General features: G+C 57.0%; 1 protein-coding gene across 1 annotated transcript in view; it reads left to right on the forward strand.

Annotated features, from left to right (window-relative positions):
• Positions 1-8,304: 8,304 nt before the first annotated feature.
• DNAH17 (dynein axonemal heavy chain 17) overlaps positions 8,305-14,407 on the forward strand; it is a 91,938-nt gene continuing 85,835 nt past the window's right edge. The window contains exons 1-9 of the mRNA XM_090291852.1: positions 8,305-8,649; positions 9,169-9,362; positions 10,098-10,290; positions 10,521-10,620; positions 10,861-10,946; positions 11,125-11,250; positions 12,264-12,416; positions 12,544-12,630; positions 14,204-14,371. Coding sequence (XP_090147978.1) covers positions 8,305-8,649; positions 9,169-9,362; positions 10,098-10,290; positions 10,521-10,620; positions 10,861-10,946; positions 11,125-11,250; positions 12,264-12,416; positions 12,544-12,630; positions 14,204-14,371 — 1,452 coding nt within the window. The remainder of the gene's footprint in view (positions 8,650-9,168; positions 9,363-10,097; positions 10,291-10,520; positions 10,621-10,860; positions 10,947-11,124; positions 11,251-12,263; positions 12,417-12,543; positions 12,631-14,203; positions 14,372-14,407) is intronic.

Here is a 14,407-nt window from a genome sequence, read left to right on the forward strand (position 1 = left end):
CATGCAGTCCAGCGATCACACTCCTTGGTATTTGTTCAAAAGAGCTGAAAACTTATGTCCATACAAAACCTGCACACAGATGTTTATAGCAGCTTTATTTCATAATCACTAAAACATGGAATCCACCAAGATGTCCTTCAATAAGTGACGGATACACCAACTGTGCTCCATCCAGACAATGGAATAATATTCAGTGACGAAAGGAAGTGAGCTGTCAGGCCACAACAGAACATAGAGGACACTTACATGCATATTGCTAAATGCGAGATGCCAATCGGGAAAGGCTACGTACCGTGTGACTCCAACTCTATGACGTTTTAGAAAAGGCAGAACTATGGAGACAGTGAAAAGATCGGTGGTCGCCAGGGGGTGGGGGTGCAGAGCCGAGGGTCCTCAGGCAGTGAAGCCCCTCTGTGTGATGCTGTGACAGAGGACCCATGTCATTTCACGCTTGTCCAAACCCACGGGACGTACAGCACCAGAGCGAACCCTCCCGTAAACTGGACTTCAGTCACTGTGGGCTCCCCACTGGTAACAAAGGCCCTTCATGAACACAAGACATTAATAACTTGAAAGCCTAGGGACGGGAGCAGTGACAGGTGGGAAACGGATGCGGGAACTGTGTCCTTTCTGCTCAGTTCTCCTGTAACCCTAAACCTGCTCCAAAAAATGACGTCTGTGAAGGGTCCCTCAAGGGGCTGAACCAGCAGCGCTGGGTGAACTGGAAGGTCAGATTCCAAACCTGGCTCCACAAATACGTAAATGGGTGGTCCCGACAGAGTCCTCACCTCTCAGAGAGCCACAGGGACTCCGGGGGTCCTGCCGGGTCCCCAGCAAACGGCCAGCCCTGCCTCTTCTACCAGTTAGCATAGCACTGCAACCAGCTAGTGCAGGTGTGTCTGGGGCTTTCCTGGAAGCCACCCTTGGAGAGAAAGACACAAAAGACAAAAGGACAGGTGAGGTTCAAATTCTTTATTTATTCTGGGACAGGGGCCAGACTGAAGGGGACCAGACCTCCGAGGAGCGGGCAGCAGGCAAGGCTCCCTTCTGCTTCCACGCCCACCCCCACTCGAGGATTCTGGAGGAGGCAGAGACGGCCCTGTCACGGTGGAATGAACGTCCTTGGGGAACATTCAGAGACAGGCTGAGTCAAACCACAGGCAGGAAATTTCATTTCCAGACCTTGTGCAGATTCTTTTTCCCTGACTCATTACACTCAAAAGTACATTTCATTTTGCGAAGAGAGCGGCGAAGCCCCTCCAGCCGAGGCCCAGCCCCCAGGCCACGTGTCTCTCTCTCCCTCCCCTGGTTGTCAGAGTTAAACTTGAGCGTGGCCAGCAGCACCCTGGAGCGTGCAGAACTCCGACGCTGTTGGAACGGGGAAGCCCACTGTCTCAGCACTCAGATGGCCCCAGGAGCACTTGGTTTTCGTCTTGGAGATGTTTCTCCCCATGTGCGCTATGATGAACCAAGTCAGTGAAGAGATGATTCTATAACACAGAATGATTTCTTTAATAGTCCAAAGAAAAGGGGTCTTTGTCCTTTTAAAGAAGACATATTTGCTATTTCCAGGTCTCCGGTAGGAGCAGAGCTGTATTTTGGAAACCCTTGGAGGGACCATGGATGTCTTAGAGCCCAGCCTGGCCTTTGCACCCCTCCCTCCCCCCGCCATATAGAAAGTGTGCCGCCATGGTAACTTGGTGAGCAGCCAGCCTGGGAAAGAGCAGTAGGAGCTGGGCCGGGACTCAGGCCACATGGCCAGGACTGACCAGAGGGCCACCCAGGCCCTCTTCTGGAAGAACCCCAAGGGAGGTCCAGGATTTGGGGACAGTGAGCAGGAAGGAGCCTACCAGCAAAGGCTTTGAGACGAAAGCTACTGTGAATTTGGAGTCCACCAGATACGGCTATGTCCTGTGACCATGCACACTGTCTCCAAGTCCGCCTGCCCAAGTTCTCATTTGTTTTGTTAGCGACTGTTCTACTCCAACTGGCCAAGGGCAGCAAGACCCACCTCTGAGGGGCACTGGCCTCTCCCAGGTAGGAGGGTCCCAAAGGGGCTTTGCAAACAGGGGCTGTAGGCCCTGCCCCTCCCCCACTTCTCGTCATCGAGGCTGAGCTTCCTGTGAAGTCCTCGCACTGTCCTGCCCTGTGTCCCAGCTTGGATGCCTGGGCAGGAGGACAAAGGCCGCCCTCCCCAGTCCCCTCTGCTGGGGACTTGGCCTGAGCACATGTGGCAGGGAGGGCCAGAATAACAGAGGGCGGACGTGTGTGCTGGGGAGTGATGAGACCCAGATGGCCTGGACTCCCGCTGTCTGCCAGCATCCCCAGCAGGGACAATCGTCCTGACATTGTAGTTAATGATGGGTCATGTCTGTCCTGAAATTTGTCTTACAAGTCACTCAGCAGGTTCCACAGGTACAAGAAGTAGGGGACGAGCCCTGGCACTGTGACCGCCAGAGCAAAGGAAGGGAATGAGTGGCAGTCTCGGGTGGTGGCCCTCCGGGCAGGTGACAGCTGCCATCAGCCATCAATTGCTGGGCCTGGACACAGTTTCCAGTGACGAGACTTCACCTGGCCATTTCCAAGGGGCTCATGTGTCCACTGCAACGTCAACAAGGGATTCATAGTGAAAGGTTTGTCATGCCACCTAGAAAATGTGGGTCCTTCTCTGTATCCTTCGCGCGGTGGGGCTTCAGGGGTGACCCGCTGTTCCGGAAGCTGGGAGGACCCCCTTTCCACGTGGCTCACGAGTTTCCTTCACCCCAGACAGAGCCTCTGCCCGAAGCCCCAGTGCTGCACATTGACAGCCAAGGCGGGGCCCCGGCTCCCCGGCTCCCTGGCTCCCTGGCACGCCCACGGTTCCACCCTCACGTGTTTGATCCTTGGGGTCTCGGGACAGAGGACTGGGTGAACATGATTCTGGTGGGAGTTGGACCAGCTAACACCTTGACCTAGGGTTGTTCTGGAAGAGCGATGGGGCTTAAAGGGAAGAAGGACCTATGGTCAAATAAGTTTAGGGAGCGCCAGGTCAGAGGAGGTTAAACAGAGTTCCTGACAGCAGGACTTCTCGGAGCTCTTGGCCCCTGCGTGACATGTGTGGGAGGTCTGCTGCGGGCCGGGCACGGGGCCGGGTCCTGGGGTGGCCGTACTCATCAAAGGGCGGGCTCTAGCACTGGGGGAGGCGGCGAACTGATGCCCAATCATGTGACTGACGGTCCCAGTGAGTCAAAGGAGCAGTGCCTGGTGCTCAGGGGGTTTCGTGGAGGCCGAGGGGGCACATGGCTAGTGTGGGACATGTACTAGGGAGCATGTGCCAGATAGGCACTGGAGGACGAGTAGGAGTTGGACGTGTATGTGTGCAAGGCATGTGTGCATACATGAAAATGTGCACACGTGGGTGCATGTGAGCGTGTGTGCGCACATGTGAGTGTGTGCACAGAGGATTCTAGTCCAGGCAGGAAGACCCCTGGGTGAGCAGGAGCCTTGGAGGAGCAGAAGGAAGGTCAGCGAGGCTGGAGCATGGGTCCCATTCGGCTCTGGTCTGGTTGGGTCGGGTCCCAGGCAGGTCAGGGAAGAGAGCGATACAGGCCGGGGCAAAAGTAAGTTTACAGTTGTGATAAAATAAATAATATGATGATTGGTAAATAATAGTGCAAGAATACGCTCTGTGTTTCATGCACTCACGGCCATAAAGCTTCACTGTCCCCACCTCCGCCCTGCGTGAATGAGGCAGGGCCAGGTCTCAGAGGGCCATTTGGGGTTGGTTTGGATTTTATCCCAAGAGCAGTGGGGACGCTGTTGGGTTTTGAGCAGGCGGTGATGTGACAGTTGCTTTCTGAAGATGTTCTGGAGGATGGGCTGCTGGGGACAGGACCGGTGGGGAGGGTGTCCCAGGCTCAGGGGGCCGGTCACAGCAGCTTGGCCAGGGAGCAGCAACCCAGGAGGAAGGGGCGGCCCGGGGCCTGCTGAGGGCACTGAAGTGCCGAGGGCGGGTGTCTGGGGGAACAAGGGGGAGACACCAGAGGGCCAGAGAGCCTGGGTGTCCACACGCGTAGGGCTTTTGTGTGTGTGTGGGGGGGGGGATAAACGTGACATAAAAATGTACCATTTTAGCCATGTTTAAGTGCACAGTTCAGGGCATTAAACACATTCACATTGTTGTGTGACGGTCCCCAACCTCCATCTCCAGAGCCCTCTCCATCATCCCACACCTCTCGGTCCCCAGTGAACACCCACTCCTCCCCCGCTCCTGCCGCCACCTCCTGCGTTCTGCGTCTGTGACCTCGACTACTTCAGGGACCTCATATGAGTTCATTTCCCTGATGGCTATGGTGTTAGGCTCCTTTGCATGTATTTATTTCTTGGTCATTTGCATATTTGTCTTGGAAAAATGTCCATTTTCTTTACTGATTTTTAAAAATTTTCCCCAAGGTTATGCTTATTGATTTGAGAGAGAGAGAGACATCGATCGGTTGCCTCCTGTCCGCACTCCACTGAGGATCAAACTGGCAGCAAGGTGCGTGCCCTGACCATCTGGTGTGGGGGACGGTGCTCCAACCAACTGAGCCACCTGGCCAGTGCATTTCTTTTACCCCCTTTTAAGTATGTCTTTGTGTTTTTATTATTGTGTGGTGCGTCCATAAATACTCTGTATACAGGTCCCTTCTCTGATCCACGATTTGCTAGTATTTTCCCCCATTCTGTGGGCCCTCTGCTCACTTCCTTTGCAGAGTCCTTTGAAACACAGAAGTTTTCAATTTTGACATTGCCCAATTTATCTTGTGTGTGTGTGTGTGTGTGTGTGTGTGTGTGTGTGGTCACGTTATAATTTTAACTCTTACATTTATATCTTTGATCCCTGTTTAGCTGATTTTTGTTGCTGGTATAAAGTGAGGGTCCATATTCATTCCTCTACACGTGGCCGTCCGATGTCCCAGTACCATTTGTTGAAAAGGCAGCTCTTCCTCCCAGGGAGTTGTCTGGGCACCTTGTCAGAAATCAGATGCCCACGTGTGTACGTGTTTCTTCCCAGACTCTCGGTTCCATTCCATTGGTCTGTCTGTCTTTCCTGCTGCCAGGAAGGCTCAGTGCTGACTACTTAGCTTTGCAGTAAATGTTAAAATTGGGGAGTGCAACAAATTTTGTTCTTTTTAAAGATAATTTTGGCTGTTCTCAGTCCCTCACATTTCTCTATGAAATTGAGGATCAGCTCTTCCGTTTCAAAAAATAATAATAATGAAAAGCCCAGCTGGGACTTTGACGGGGTCTGTGTCAAATCTGTAGACCCATCTGAGTGGAGCTGGCATCTTAATATTGAGTCCTCCGATCCAAGACCATGGGGCGTTGTTCCATTTATTCAAATATTCTTTTATTTCTTTCAACAGCATTTTGCAGTTTTCTATGTACAAATCTTGTACTTAGTTTAAAAAATTATTTCTAAATATCTTATTCTTTTTATGCTATGGTAAATAAAACTGTTTTCTGAGTTTCATTCCCTGGCTTTTCAGTGCTAGTATTTGGAAATACCGCTGGTTTTCATGTGCCAGTCTTGTATCCCCCAACCTTGCTGCATTTTTATTATCCCAAATGGTTTTCTATGGATTTTTTGGGTTTTCTACATACAACATTATGCCATCTACAGATAGAAATACTTTTACTTCTTTTCCAATCTGAGTGCCTCTTTTTTCTTTTTCTTGCCTAGAAGTGGCAGAATGAGGTGGCCAGGAGAGGAGCGGAGGGGACCTCCTCGCTGGGGCACTGAGCACTGAGCACGGCTGGCTGGTGGGGACAGCGTTCCGGGGACTGGGGTGATGCTCCCCTTCTTCCGCATCACCACCCATGCTGGCTTTTCCAGAGGGAAGGGGAAAATACCGGGAGCGGCGGAAGGTGACTGATCCCAATGGGGGCAAGTGTTATGGAAGAAACCTAGCAGCTGCCTGACTACCAGTCATTTAACTCCATTATTAATAACAGTAAGGCTTTAGACCTAAAATGCGTGACGGCGGTGGCATGTGAGCTGGGAGAGAAGGGAGTGGGGTCCCAGCCTCCTGTGCTCTTGCCCCGTCTGGGGACAGAGCCGCAGCAGCGAGCATCCCCCTGTGACAGGGCAGAGGTGTGTTCTGCTGTCTGCCGACCTCGGCAGGAAAAACAGATGACAGGTCATGACCGAGACCATGGGGGCAGGTGGATTATAAAAATGACTGAATCCAGAAGAAGGCAAGAATGGACAAGAAAGGGAACTGGAAGATGCAAAACAAACCGTGAGCCCTTGCTAAGACAACGGGTTTAAATCCCCCTGTAACAGTAATTACGTGCCATGGCCTAAATGCTCCAGTTCGCAGGCATGAGAGTCCCAGAGCCTTTCCTTTGTGGTGGGTGGTGGAGGGTTGCTCGTCTGCTCTGCGGCCGGAGGAGAAGGTTCCAGAAGTCCCAGGTGCTGAGGGGACTTGCAGAAGTTCCATGGCAGTTGGAGCCCTTCAAGGGAAGGGCGCCATCTTCTCCACTGGTCTGCGGAAGAGCTGCCCGTCGGTTTGCCCCGCAGGTCTCCGGAGCAGGCGTTTGCTGTCAGCTGGTGTGTGGCCCTTAGCTGCGGGAGAGGGGCACCCAGGCCCTGGCAGACAGGTGGCCCGTCACCCCCCCGAAGGTAGTGCTGCAGCTGCTCAGAGCCCATCAGGGGTCAGGCCCGGCATGCAGGCTGCCCACGCGGCCCAGCCCCCTCCCGGACTCCCACGGCCCCTGTTCTCCCTCCAGCCGCTCTGCTCTGCGTTCTCCGCCTGCCTCGCCCACTGCCTTGTCCCGGAGGCCCCCACCCTGGCTTCTCCTATCTGGTCCTGAAAGCCCCGTGCAGGGCCGCCACTTGGAGACGCTGTCCCTGTGCCCCTCTCCAATGGCTGTGCTTGCCCTTCTCCCGAAGCATCACGTGGGACAACACTGTTCACAGGGACCCCCGGCCCTCACCCTGAATATGGCTAGATGGGAGTTTGAGATAAGGCCGGCTGATTGGGAGAGACTTGGGGGACAGCGGGGACTCAAATCAGCGTGGCTCTGGAGGGAGCCCACCCCGATGTCATTCTTAGAAGAAAAGTTAATTTTGTAAAAGCCCAGAGCTACGAAATCATAAACTGCACGTGACTTCCTTAAATCCCAGTAGTACTGCCAACTTGGCAGACTCACAGGGTTTCCCGAACCTTCTGCTGGCGCAGACGCCGGGGGAGGTGCCATTGCAGGTGTGGACCAGGAGAGAGCACCGAGGAATCTGGGACGGAGGAGTGCCACGGCTGCTGGGCTGTCTGTCCCTCTTGGTCCCCAAAGGAGCTGAGCATCCCCAGGTTCCCCCAGAAATGTGGGCGCCACATGCCCCCCAGGGTGTCACCAAAGCCAGCCTCAGGCTTGACTTTGCATTCCACCAGGAACTCAGCCGCACGCCTCCCCCAGTTGCCAGCCCTCTGGAAGGAGCCTGCCTTTATTTGGAATTTGGATAGTTTGTCAATCATGAATTTGCACTAATTTTGCTGGTTAAAAATATTGAATTATCATTTATGTTGATTACTGATATTCTGGGCATCCCTTTAAATGCTGTGCCGGGGGAGTGCATCACTCACTTCACCCTGGTCTTGGCCCTTTGGGACTTCAGGGTCTTCTTTAAGGGGAACCCCACCCAATTCTCCAGTTAACCCAGGAAGAGCCACGCGGGATTCTCCCAGGGGCGACGTGAGCAGCGTCTGAGATGCCTGTGGGGAGTGGGCCCTTGGTGTGGGGGGAGGGAGAGACTCAGAGCAGGGAAGAGTTGGGGTACACGGTGGCAGGGTTAGGACAGGGAGCGCGTGATGAACTTCACCCTGCATGCCAGGTTTGCCCCTCCTCTTTCTGCATTTCCCATATATTCTAGGGGTGCAATGTCTTGCTTCTTGCCTTCCTTGGACCCTTCGACCCAGCCTTCCCGTCTCTCTGCCACCCCGTCACCTTCAGACGACCTTGCTGTGACCACCTCCTTTTCGCTTTTCCCTGAGCCATGTCCACCTTTCACACGGACACACGCCCCTCTTTGCGGCCGGGGTCTGCCAGTGACAGTCCCACAGCGGGTCAGGGGGCAGCTGTCTGGCCAGAGCGGACAGTGTGACCCCTGTTCCTCCCCCACCCGCCGCCCATCCGCAGCTGCAAATATTCACGATGAACCCTTTCCTCTTGCTCGGTTAGAGCAGGGGTTCCGTGGTCCCAGTGGCCGGTGGGGCGTGGACAGCCCCCGGAAGCCCGTCGTCCCGTGTGTCCATTTCACAGACGACCGTGGGATAAGAAAACGCCAAGATGACGATGATACCGGACGTCAGATTAGAGTATTTGGGGAGAGTAGCCTCCATCATCCTAAAGTTCAAGCCAGACAAGTGGGGCAAAATGGTGGCAGCGGAGGAAAACCTGGCCCTGTTCACGGAGTTCTTCGAGAAGCCGGACGTCTCGGTGCTGGTGTTGACGCTCAATCCCGCCGGCACAATCGTCCCCTGCTTGGGCTTCCCGTCGTCCCTCAAGACCAAGGGGGTTTACTTCATCAAGAAGAAACCTGAGCATATCAACAGGGGCAACTACAAGGACAGTCTGATCTACGGGGACATCAGCCCCGCACCTGTGGACCAGCTGATCGCGACTGTGGAGGAGGTAGGCGCATCCAGGGGGGCTGCCCTGGGCCGGGGGGGTCTAGAGCTCACGGGGGGACAAACTTTCAGTGATTGGTCTAGAGTCCCACTGCCCACAGGGTGGTCCACGGGCCAGCAACATGGCCGGAGAGCTGGTCAGAGAGGCCGGAGGTCAGGCCCCGTCCACCCAGGGGGCTAGGACAGACCCCCGTTCTAGCGAGGCCTCCAGGTGCTGCTGTGCACCTGAAGGCTGAGGGGCCCCGGCCCGCACTGTGTGGGATACAGTCCTTTCTCATGGCCACAGAGGTGTGGGCCACGTGAGTCCAGGGGGGTGAGTGTCCCCAGTTCTGAGGCCCTGAGTGAAGAAGAATGCTGTTTTATGCGTCTCTCGGTGTCCTGTCTCCCGCCCGGCTTCACTCTCACAGTTACGGCAGGTGCAGCCTCAGTTTCCCCAGGCTCCAAGCACCAAGCACTTGCCATCCCTCCTGGTATCACGGCGTCAGAGAAGGCACAGGCAAAACTCAGAGTGCTCTCCTTTCAGGTCCTCTACTCTCTGTTAAACCAAAGTGAGAACATGAGCGGGTGGCCCCAGGTGGTCGCGGAGGACATTGTGAAGCAGGTGCACAGGCTGAAGAACGAGGCGTTTGTGATGGGGGGCAAGATGAGGGGGAAGACTCTGCTGCCCATCCCCGAGCACCTGGGGAGTCTGGACGGCACGCTGGGGTCCATGGAGAGGTAGGCGGCCGCCCCCGGGAGCTGGCTCGGCAGCCGACGGAGCACACGCGGGCAAGGCCGTGCTGCTGCGCCCGAGGCTGGGGGCACAAGGGCAGGCGAGAACGGGGCTGGAGCCCCTCCCCGATCACACGCGTGTCCGGGCCCACGCCTCACACAGCATGCACAGGGCGTCACATTGTCACAGCTGCCGTGCAGCCAGGGAAGGGGATGCCAGCTTTAGGACGTAGGTACTCAGGGGGCACTGAGGGACCTCCCGAGAGGGGGTTTTAGCAGGTGGGGCTATGATGTCCCAGGGGCCCCACATGTGCCCGACCACCCTTTGCACTGCCTGGAGCATGAGGCTGGTTCCATTCACTCACCTCAGCAGGTGACTGCTCCGGGGACTCACCTTATGGCCAGGTCATGCATGGGTCTCCCACTGAGCCCCAGCATGTGCCCCATGTGACCCCAATAAACTGCCAGGAGGAGCTATCTTGGAGATTTATTCTAAAGCTGGTCTCATTTCTTTTCGAGGAAGGGAAAACCAACATTTCTGACAACACCCCTCATTTGCTCAGGGTCTCTCCTCGCCAGGAGATCTGGGGACTCCTCCAGCCTCCCCAAGGTGGCTATGAGGAGCCTGGGGACATGAGGAAGACTCAGTGCTCTCCTGGGTGCTCAGGGACACTGGGGCGGAGCAGCTGGAGCCCTGTACGCGAGGCTGGGGGAGCACCTTCCCTGACCCTGTGCTTGCAGGCTCCCTTCCTTGCTGGACAACTCCCTGCTTCATGCCATCGAAACCATCATCATCGACTGGTCCCATCAGATCAGGGACGTGCTGAACAAGGACTCAGCCCAGGCCCTGCTGGACGGGCTGCACCCCCTGCCCAGGGTGGAGTTCGAGTTCTGGGACGCCCGGCTGATGAATCTCAAGTGCATCCATGACCAGGTGACACCTGTCCTCCGTGGTGGTGACCGGGTGCTCAGCTGCTCGGTGGCCTAACAGCCCACATCCCCACCAGGAGGATTCTCAAGCCCCCGGCCTCTCTGTGCTGACCCCCTGGGAGCCCCAAGGGGACCTGGTTCACCCAAGCTTGTGACTCAGCTTCTACCACCGGCAGCAGCTGGGGTCTGCAGGTTTCTACTGAAAAGCTGATATTCTTCTCCCCCCCTTCTCAGCTAAACAGGCCCAAAGTGAACAAAATAGTCGAGATCCTGGAAAAAGCCAAAAGTTGCTACTGGCCAGCCCTGCAAAATGTGTATATGAATGTCACTGAAGGTGAGCTGGGGACCTGCCAAGAGCCCCCAAGGAAGCTGTCGGTGCCTTCTGGGAGGGCCTGGGGCAGGTCGCCAGCCCCGGGGGACGCAGCCTGCCCTCTGAGCGGCTTCCCGGCCCCCACCTTCCAAGGAAGCTCCTGTGGTTCAAGGGAGCAGGTGTCCCTAATGCAGACCAGCAGAGGCGGGGCTGGTGCTCACTCGTGGGCGGGCACACGCACGACCTTGTCCGTGCCCCGTGCAGGGCTGAAGGAAGCCGACGACATCGTTCTGCACCTGATGCCTCTGCGGATCTTGCTGGAGGAGATGGAACAGGCCGACTTCGCGGCGGTGTGTTAGCAAGACGAGGGCCCTTGGCAGAGGCTGGTCTCGCGTCCTGGGGAGCGGGGGCTTGGGGCCACTTGGCTGTGATCAGGAGCCCCTTCCCCCACTTTGGGGGGTCCCCTCCCAGAGCTGTGGGGACAGGAGAGCTGAGATGTCACGGCAGAGCCCGGCCGTGTCTCCCCAGCTCCCGACCTTCATCGCCAAGGTGCTGTACACCATCTGCCTCATCTGGGCCACCTCCAAGTATTACAACACGCCCTCTAGGGTCATCGTCATCCTGCAGGAGTTCTGCAACGAGATCATCGACATGGTAGCCCTCACCTGCCACACCCCCCTGCCGAGTGGGTTCTCCCCTCCAATGAGCCTTCCCCTGCCAATTGACTCTTCCTGCCCTCCCCCACTGGGTCCTCCCTGCCCCCGAATTGGTCCTCTCCCCGCTGCCGCTGGGTCCTCCCCCGCACAACTGAGTCCTCCCCCTCCCTGACTGGGTCCTCCCCCCTCAGTGGGTCCCTACCCCAAAGACTGAGTCCTCCCCCTGTACAGGGTGCTCTTCCCCCTCCCACTGGGTCCTCCCCTCTCTGACTGGGCCCTCCCCACCCCCGACTGGGTCCTCCCCACTGCAGTGGGCCCTTACCCCCGTGACTGAGTCTGCCCCCTGACTGGGTCCTCTCCGCCCTCTGAGTGGGTCCTTCCTGCCCACACCCCCCGCAGGATAACACAGGCCGAGGTGTGGGCACAGGGCTTTTCAGGCCCTGGGCTTAAGTTTGGCCTTTTGGTGGCACCCAGAGCTCTCCTAAGACCTGGGCTGTGCCAGTCCAGCCCAGCCCCCATTGGACGGAGGAGAAAGGGAAGGAGGCTCTGCCTTCTGAGTGCCAGCACCCCAAGGCTAAGCTGGGGGCTTTGTGGGGTCTTCTGGTCCTGCCCTGGACTGCGTCCTGTCTGCCTCTCTCTCCTTCCTTTCTACGAGCACATGTCGGCCAGCCTGGGCTGCCTGCGGGTGTGACAACCGTGCCCTGTCTGCAGGCCCTGAAGGGCACTGTGGCCCCTAGCAGGGCATCCAGCCTCACCCCTAGAGGGCCCTAGTCACCTGTGACCAAAACCCACTTTGCTGCAGCCTTAGCACAGGGTGAGGAGCTAGGTGGGGGGAGCAGCTCTGTGTCCTGAAAACCACCCAGCCCGTGGCAGACAGGGTGGGCCATAAGAAGCAGGTCATGAGGCCGTATGGCGACTGGTTGCTAAGTGGCCTAAAGCCCACGGACAGCGCACCTGGACGCAGCCCCATGTGGCGCATCGGACCTGTGCAGTGTCTTGTCTTCTCCCCAGACACGGACTTACCTGGGCCCAGAAGAGGTGCTGAAAGGCTTGCAGGGCGAAATCGAGGAGGTCCTGAATGGCATCTCCCTGTCGGTGACCGTCCTGAAGGAGCTGTACCGCACCTACGACTTCTGCTGCGCAAACATGAAGCTTTTCTTCAAGGCACGGCCTGGCCTGCAGAATCACTCAGGCGTTAAGCAGTCGGGGTGGCGTTGGCCCCGCGTCGGGAGCCGTGAGAATGTCTGAGGCGGCCTCAGCCTCCTCTCCCACTCTCTCTACCCCCCTGAAGGACAAGGAGCCGGTGCCTTGGGAATTCCCGTCCTCGCTCGCGTTTGCCAGAATGAATTCTTTCTTCCGTCGCGTCCAGACCATTGAGGTAAAGGTGGAGCCGGGTTCACAGGCTGCCCTCCCCTGAGAGAGCTGCATCTTCTCCCCTCCCCACTCCCCCCAAATCCACATCACGGGGAAACTGAGTCATCGGGCCAGCCTCCTCCGTGCCCGGAGCTCTTAGCCAAGAACAAAAGTGACCCCTTTGCTCACATCTTCCGTCTATGACACAAGAAATGACCACGGTCAGGAAGCCTGGAGGCCGAAGGGACAGGGCTGGGGGCACTGAGTCAGCACAAAGGAAGATGTAGAGGGAGGCCACGGAGCTAATTAAACTTTGACAATGGTTCGAGGTGGCGTCCTCTGGGGAGCAGCGGTGAGCCGTGGAAGGCGGGAAAGCTTTGCGTCCTGTTTTCTAATCATCGGCGTGCTGTGGTGTTTGAAACCCTGTGAGCGCCTGTGCGCGCTACAGGGAGGGGAAGAGCCATCCCTGAGCCAGTGAGCGTGGATCATACGTGGGAGGCACTGGCGGCAGCCGGGGGAGGCCTGTCTGTGTCTCAGCCACACCCTCCGGGAGGCAGCGAAGAAGCCCACCTGAGGCTTTAAAATCTCCAGCTTGGGGGTGTCTCCATGCCCCAGATGGCCTGAGGGACCCAGTGACGCTTCTGGCCATGTAGCTGTTGGCTCCTACCTTACAGATTCTGAATCAGGGTGAAGTATCTGGGAAAAGGGGGCGCTTTAGGGGGTGGAGAAATGGCATGGCTGTGCCCCCACCACCACCACGTGGGCCGGGTCAGCCTTGCCTGCTCCTCAGGTGGAAGATCCCGCGGCTCCCAGGCCACAGCCACTCGGCGCTTTCACTGTGTTTGCCTTGGTTGTGACCCGACGCGCCTTGGACGTTTGGGGAAGACAGCAGGTGCCTCGGTTCCTGCTTAGGGGACTGGCACAAGCACCTGTGGCCTCGCCCACCTGTGGCAGGTCCTACCCGTGGTCCTTGATCAGAAAATAAGTCCCATACAGAAGCGATAATGAACGTGATTAAATGTCAAAACGAAGAGCACAGGCAGCAAGTGCGGATTCTGGAAAGCAAGGGGCAGCTCCAGGCCAGCCTCCCAGACCGCGGGAGCTGCCCCTCGGAGGAAGGAGACGCTCCGTGTGCGTCCATCGCGCATCCACATGTCGGGGCTTCCCCTCAGAGCCCCCGGGGGCGGGCTCAGAGGGACGCCTTCTCAGGAAGTAGAGAATTTAAAGCTCCGCAGGAGCATCAGAAACTGCCACAGCCTTTCCCACAACTTCCTTCCACTGGCGACGAGGCAGGGCCCAGGACAGTGCGGTTTGTTTATTTCGGCTGGCGTAGACGGGACAAGAGCCCAGCCTCACCTCCTCCTCCTCCGCGGGCTGTCGCAATTCGGAGATGTCCCAGAAATGACTTTAGAGAACATTAACTCCAATAAACAGAGCCCCCCAACCCCCCCCCCCCCGCACCATTGTCATGTGGCCCTGGGGTCCCTCCCTCGCTCCCTGGTTCCTCCCTGCTGGGCCCAGAGCTGGACTAGTGGTCAAACCTTTGAGTCTGGTTATAAAGCCAACTGACTGAGTGCCCTGGGTCTTTCCTCCGCCAGCACCTTTATAAGACAGCTATCGAGTTTCTGAAGCTAGAGAAGATTGAGCTCGGGGGAGTGCGGGGGAACACCCTCGGGGGCCTGGTCACCCAGATTTACGAGGAGGTCTTTGAGCTGGTGAAGGTTTTCGCCGAATGCAAATACGACCCCTTGGACCCAGGAGACTCAGTAGGTGTGGGGTCCTGGATGGAGCGATGACAGATG

This window comes from Furipterus horrens, unplaced genomic scaffold (assembly GCF_987537825.1).
Source record: "Furipterus horrens unplaced genomic scaffold, mFurHor1.1.pri manual_scaffold_11, whole genome shotgun sequence".
Lineage (NCBI taxonomy): Eukaryota > Metazoa > Chordata > Mammalia > Chiroptera > Furipteridae > Furipterus > Furipterus horrens.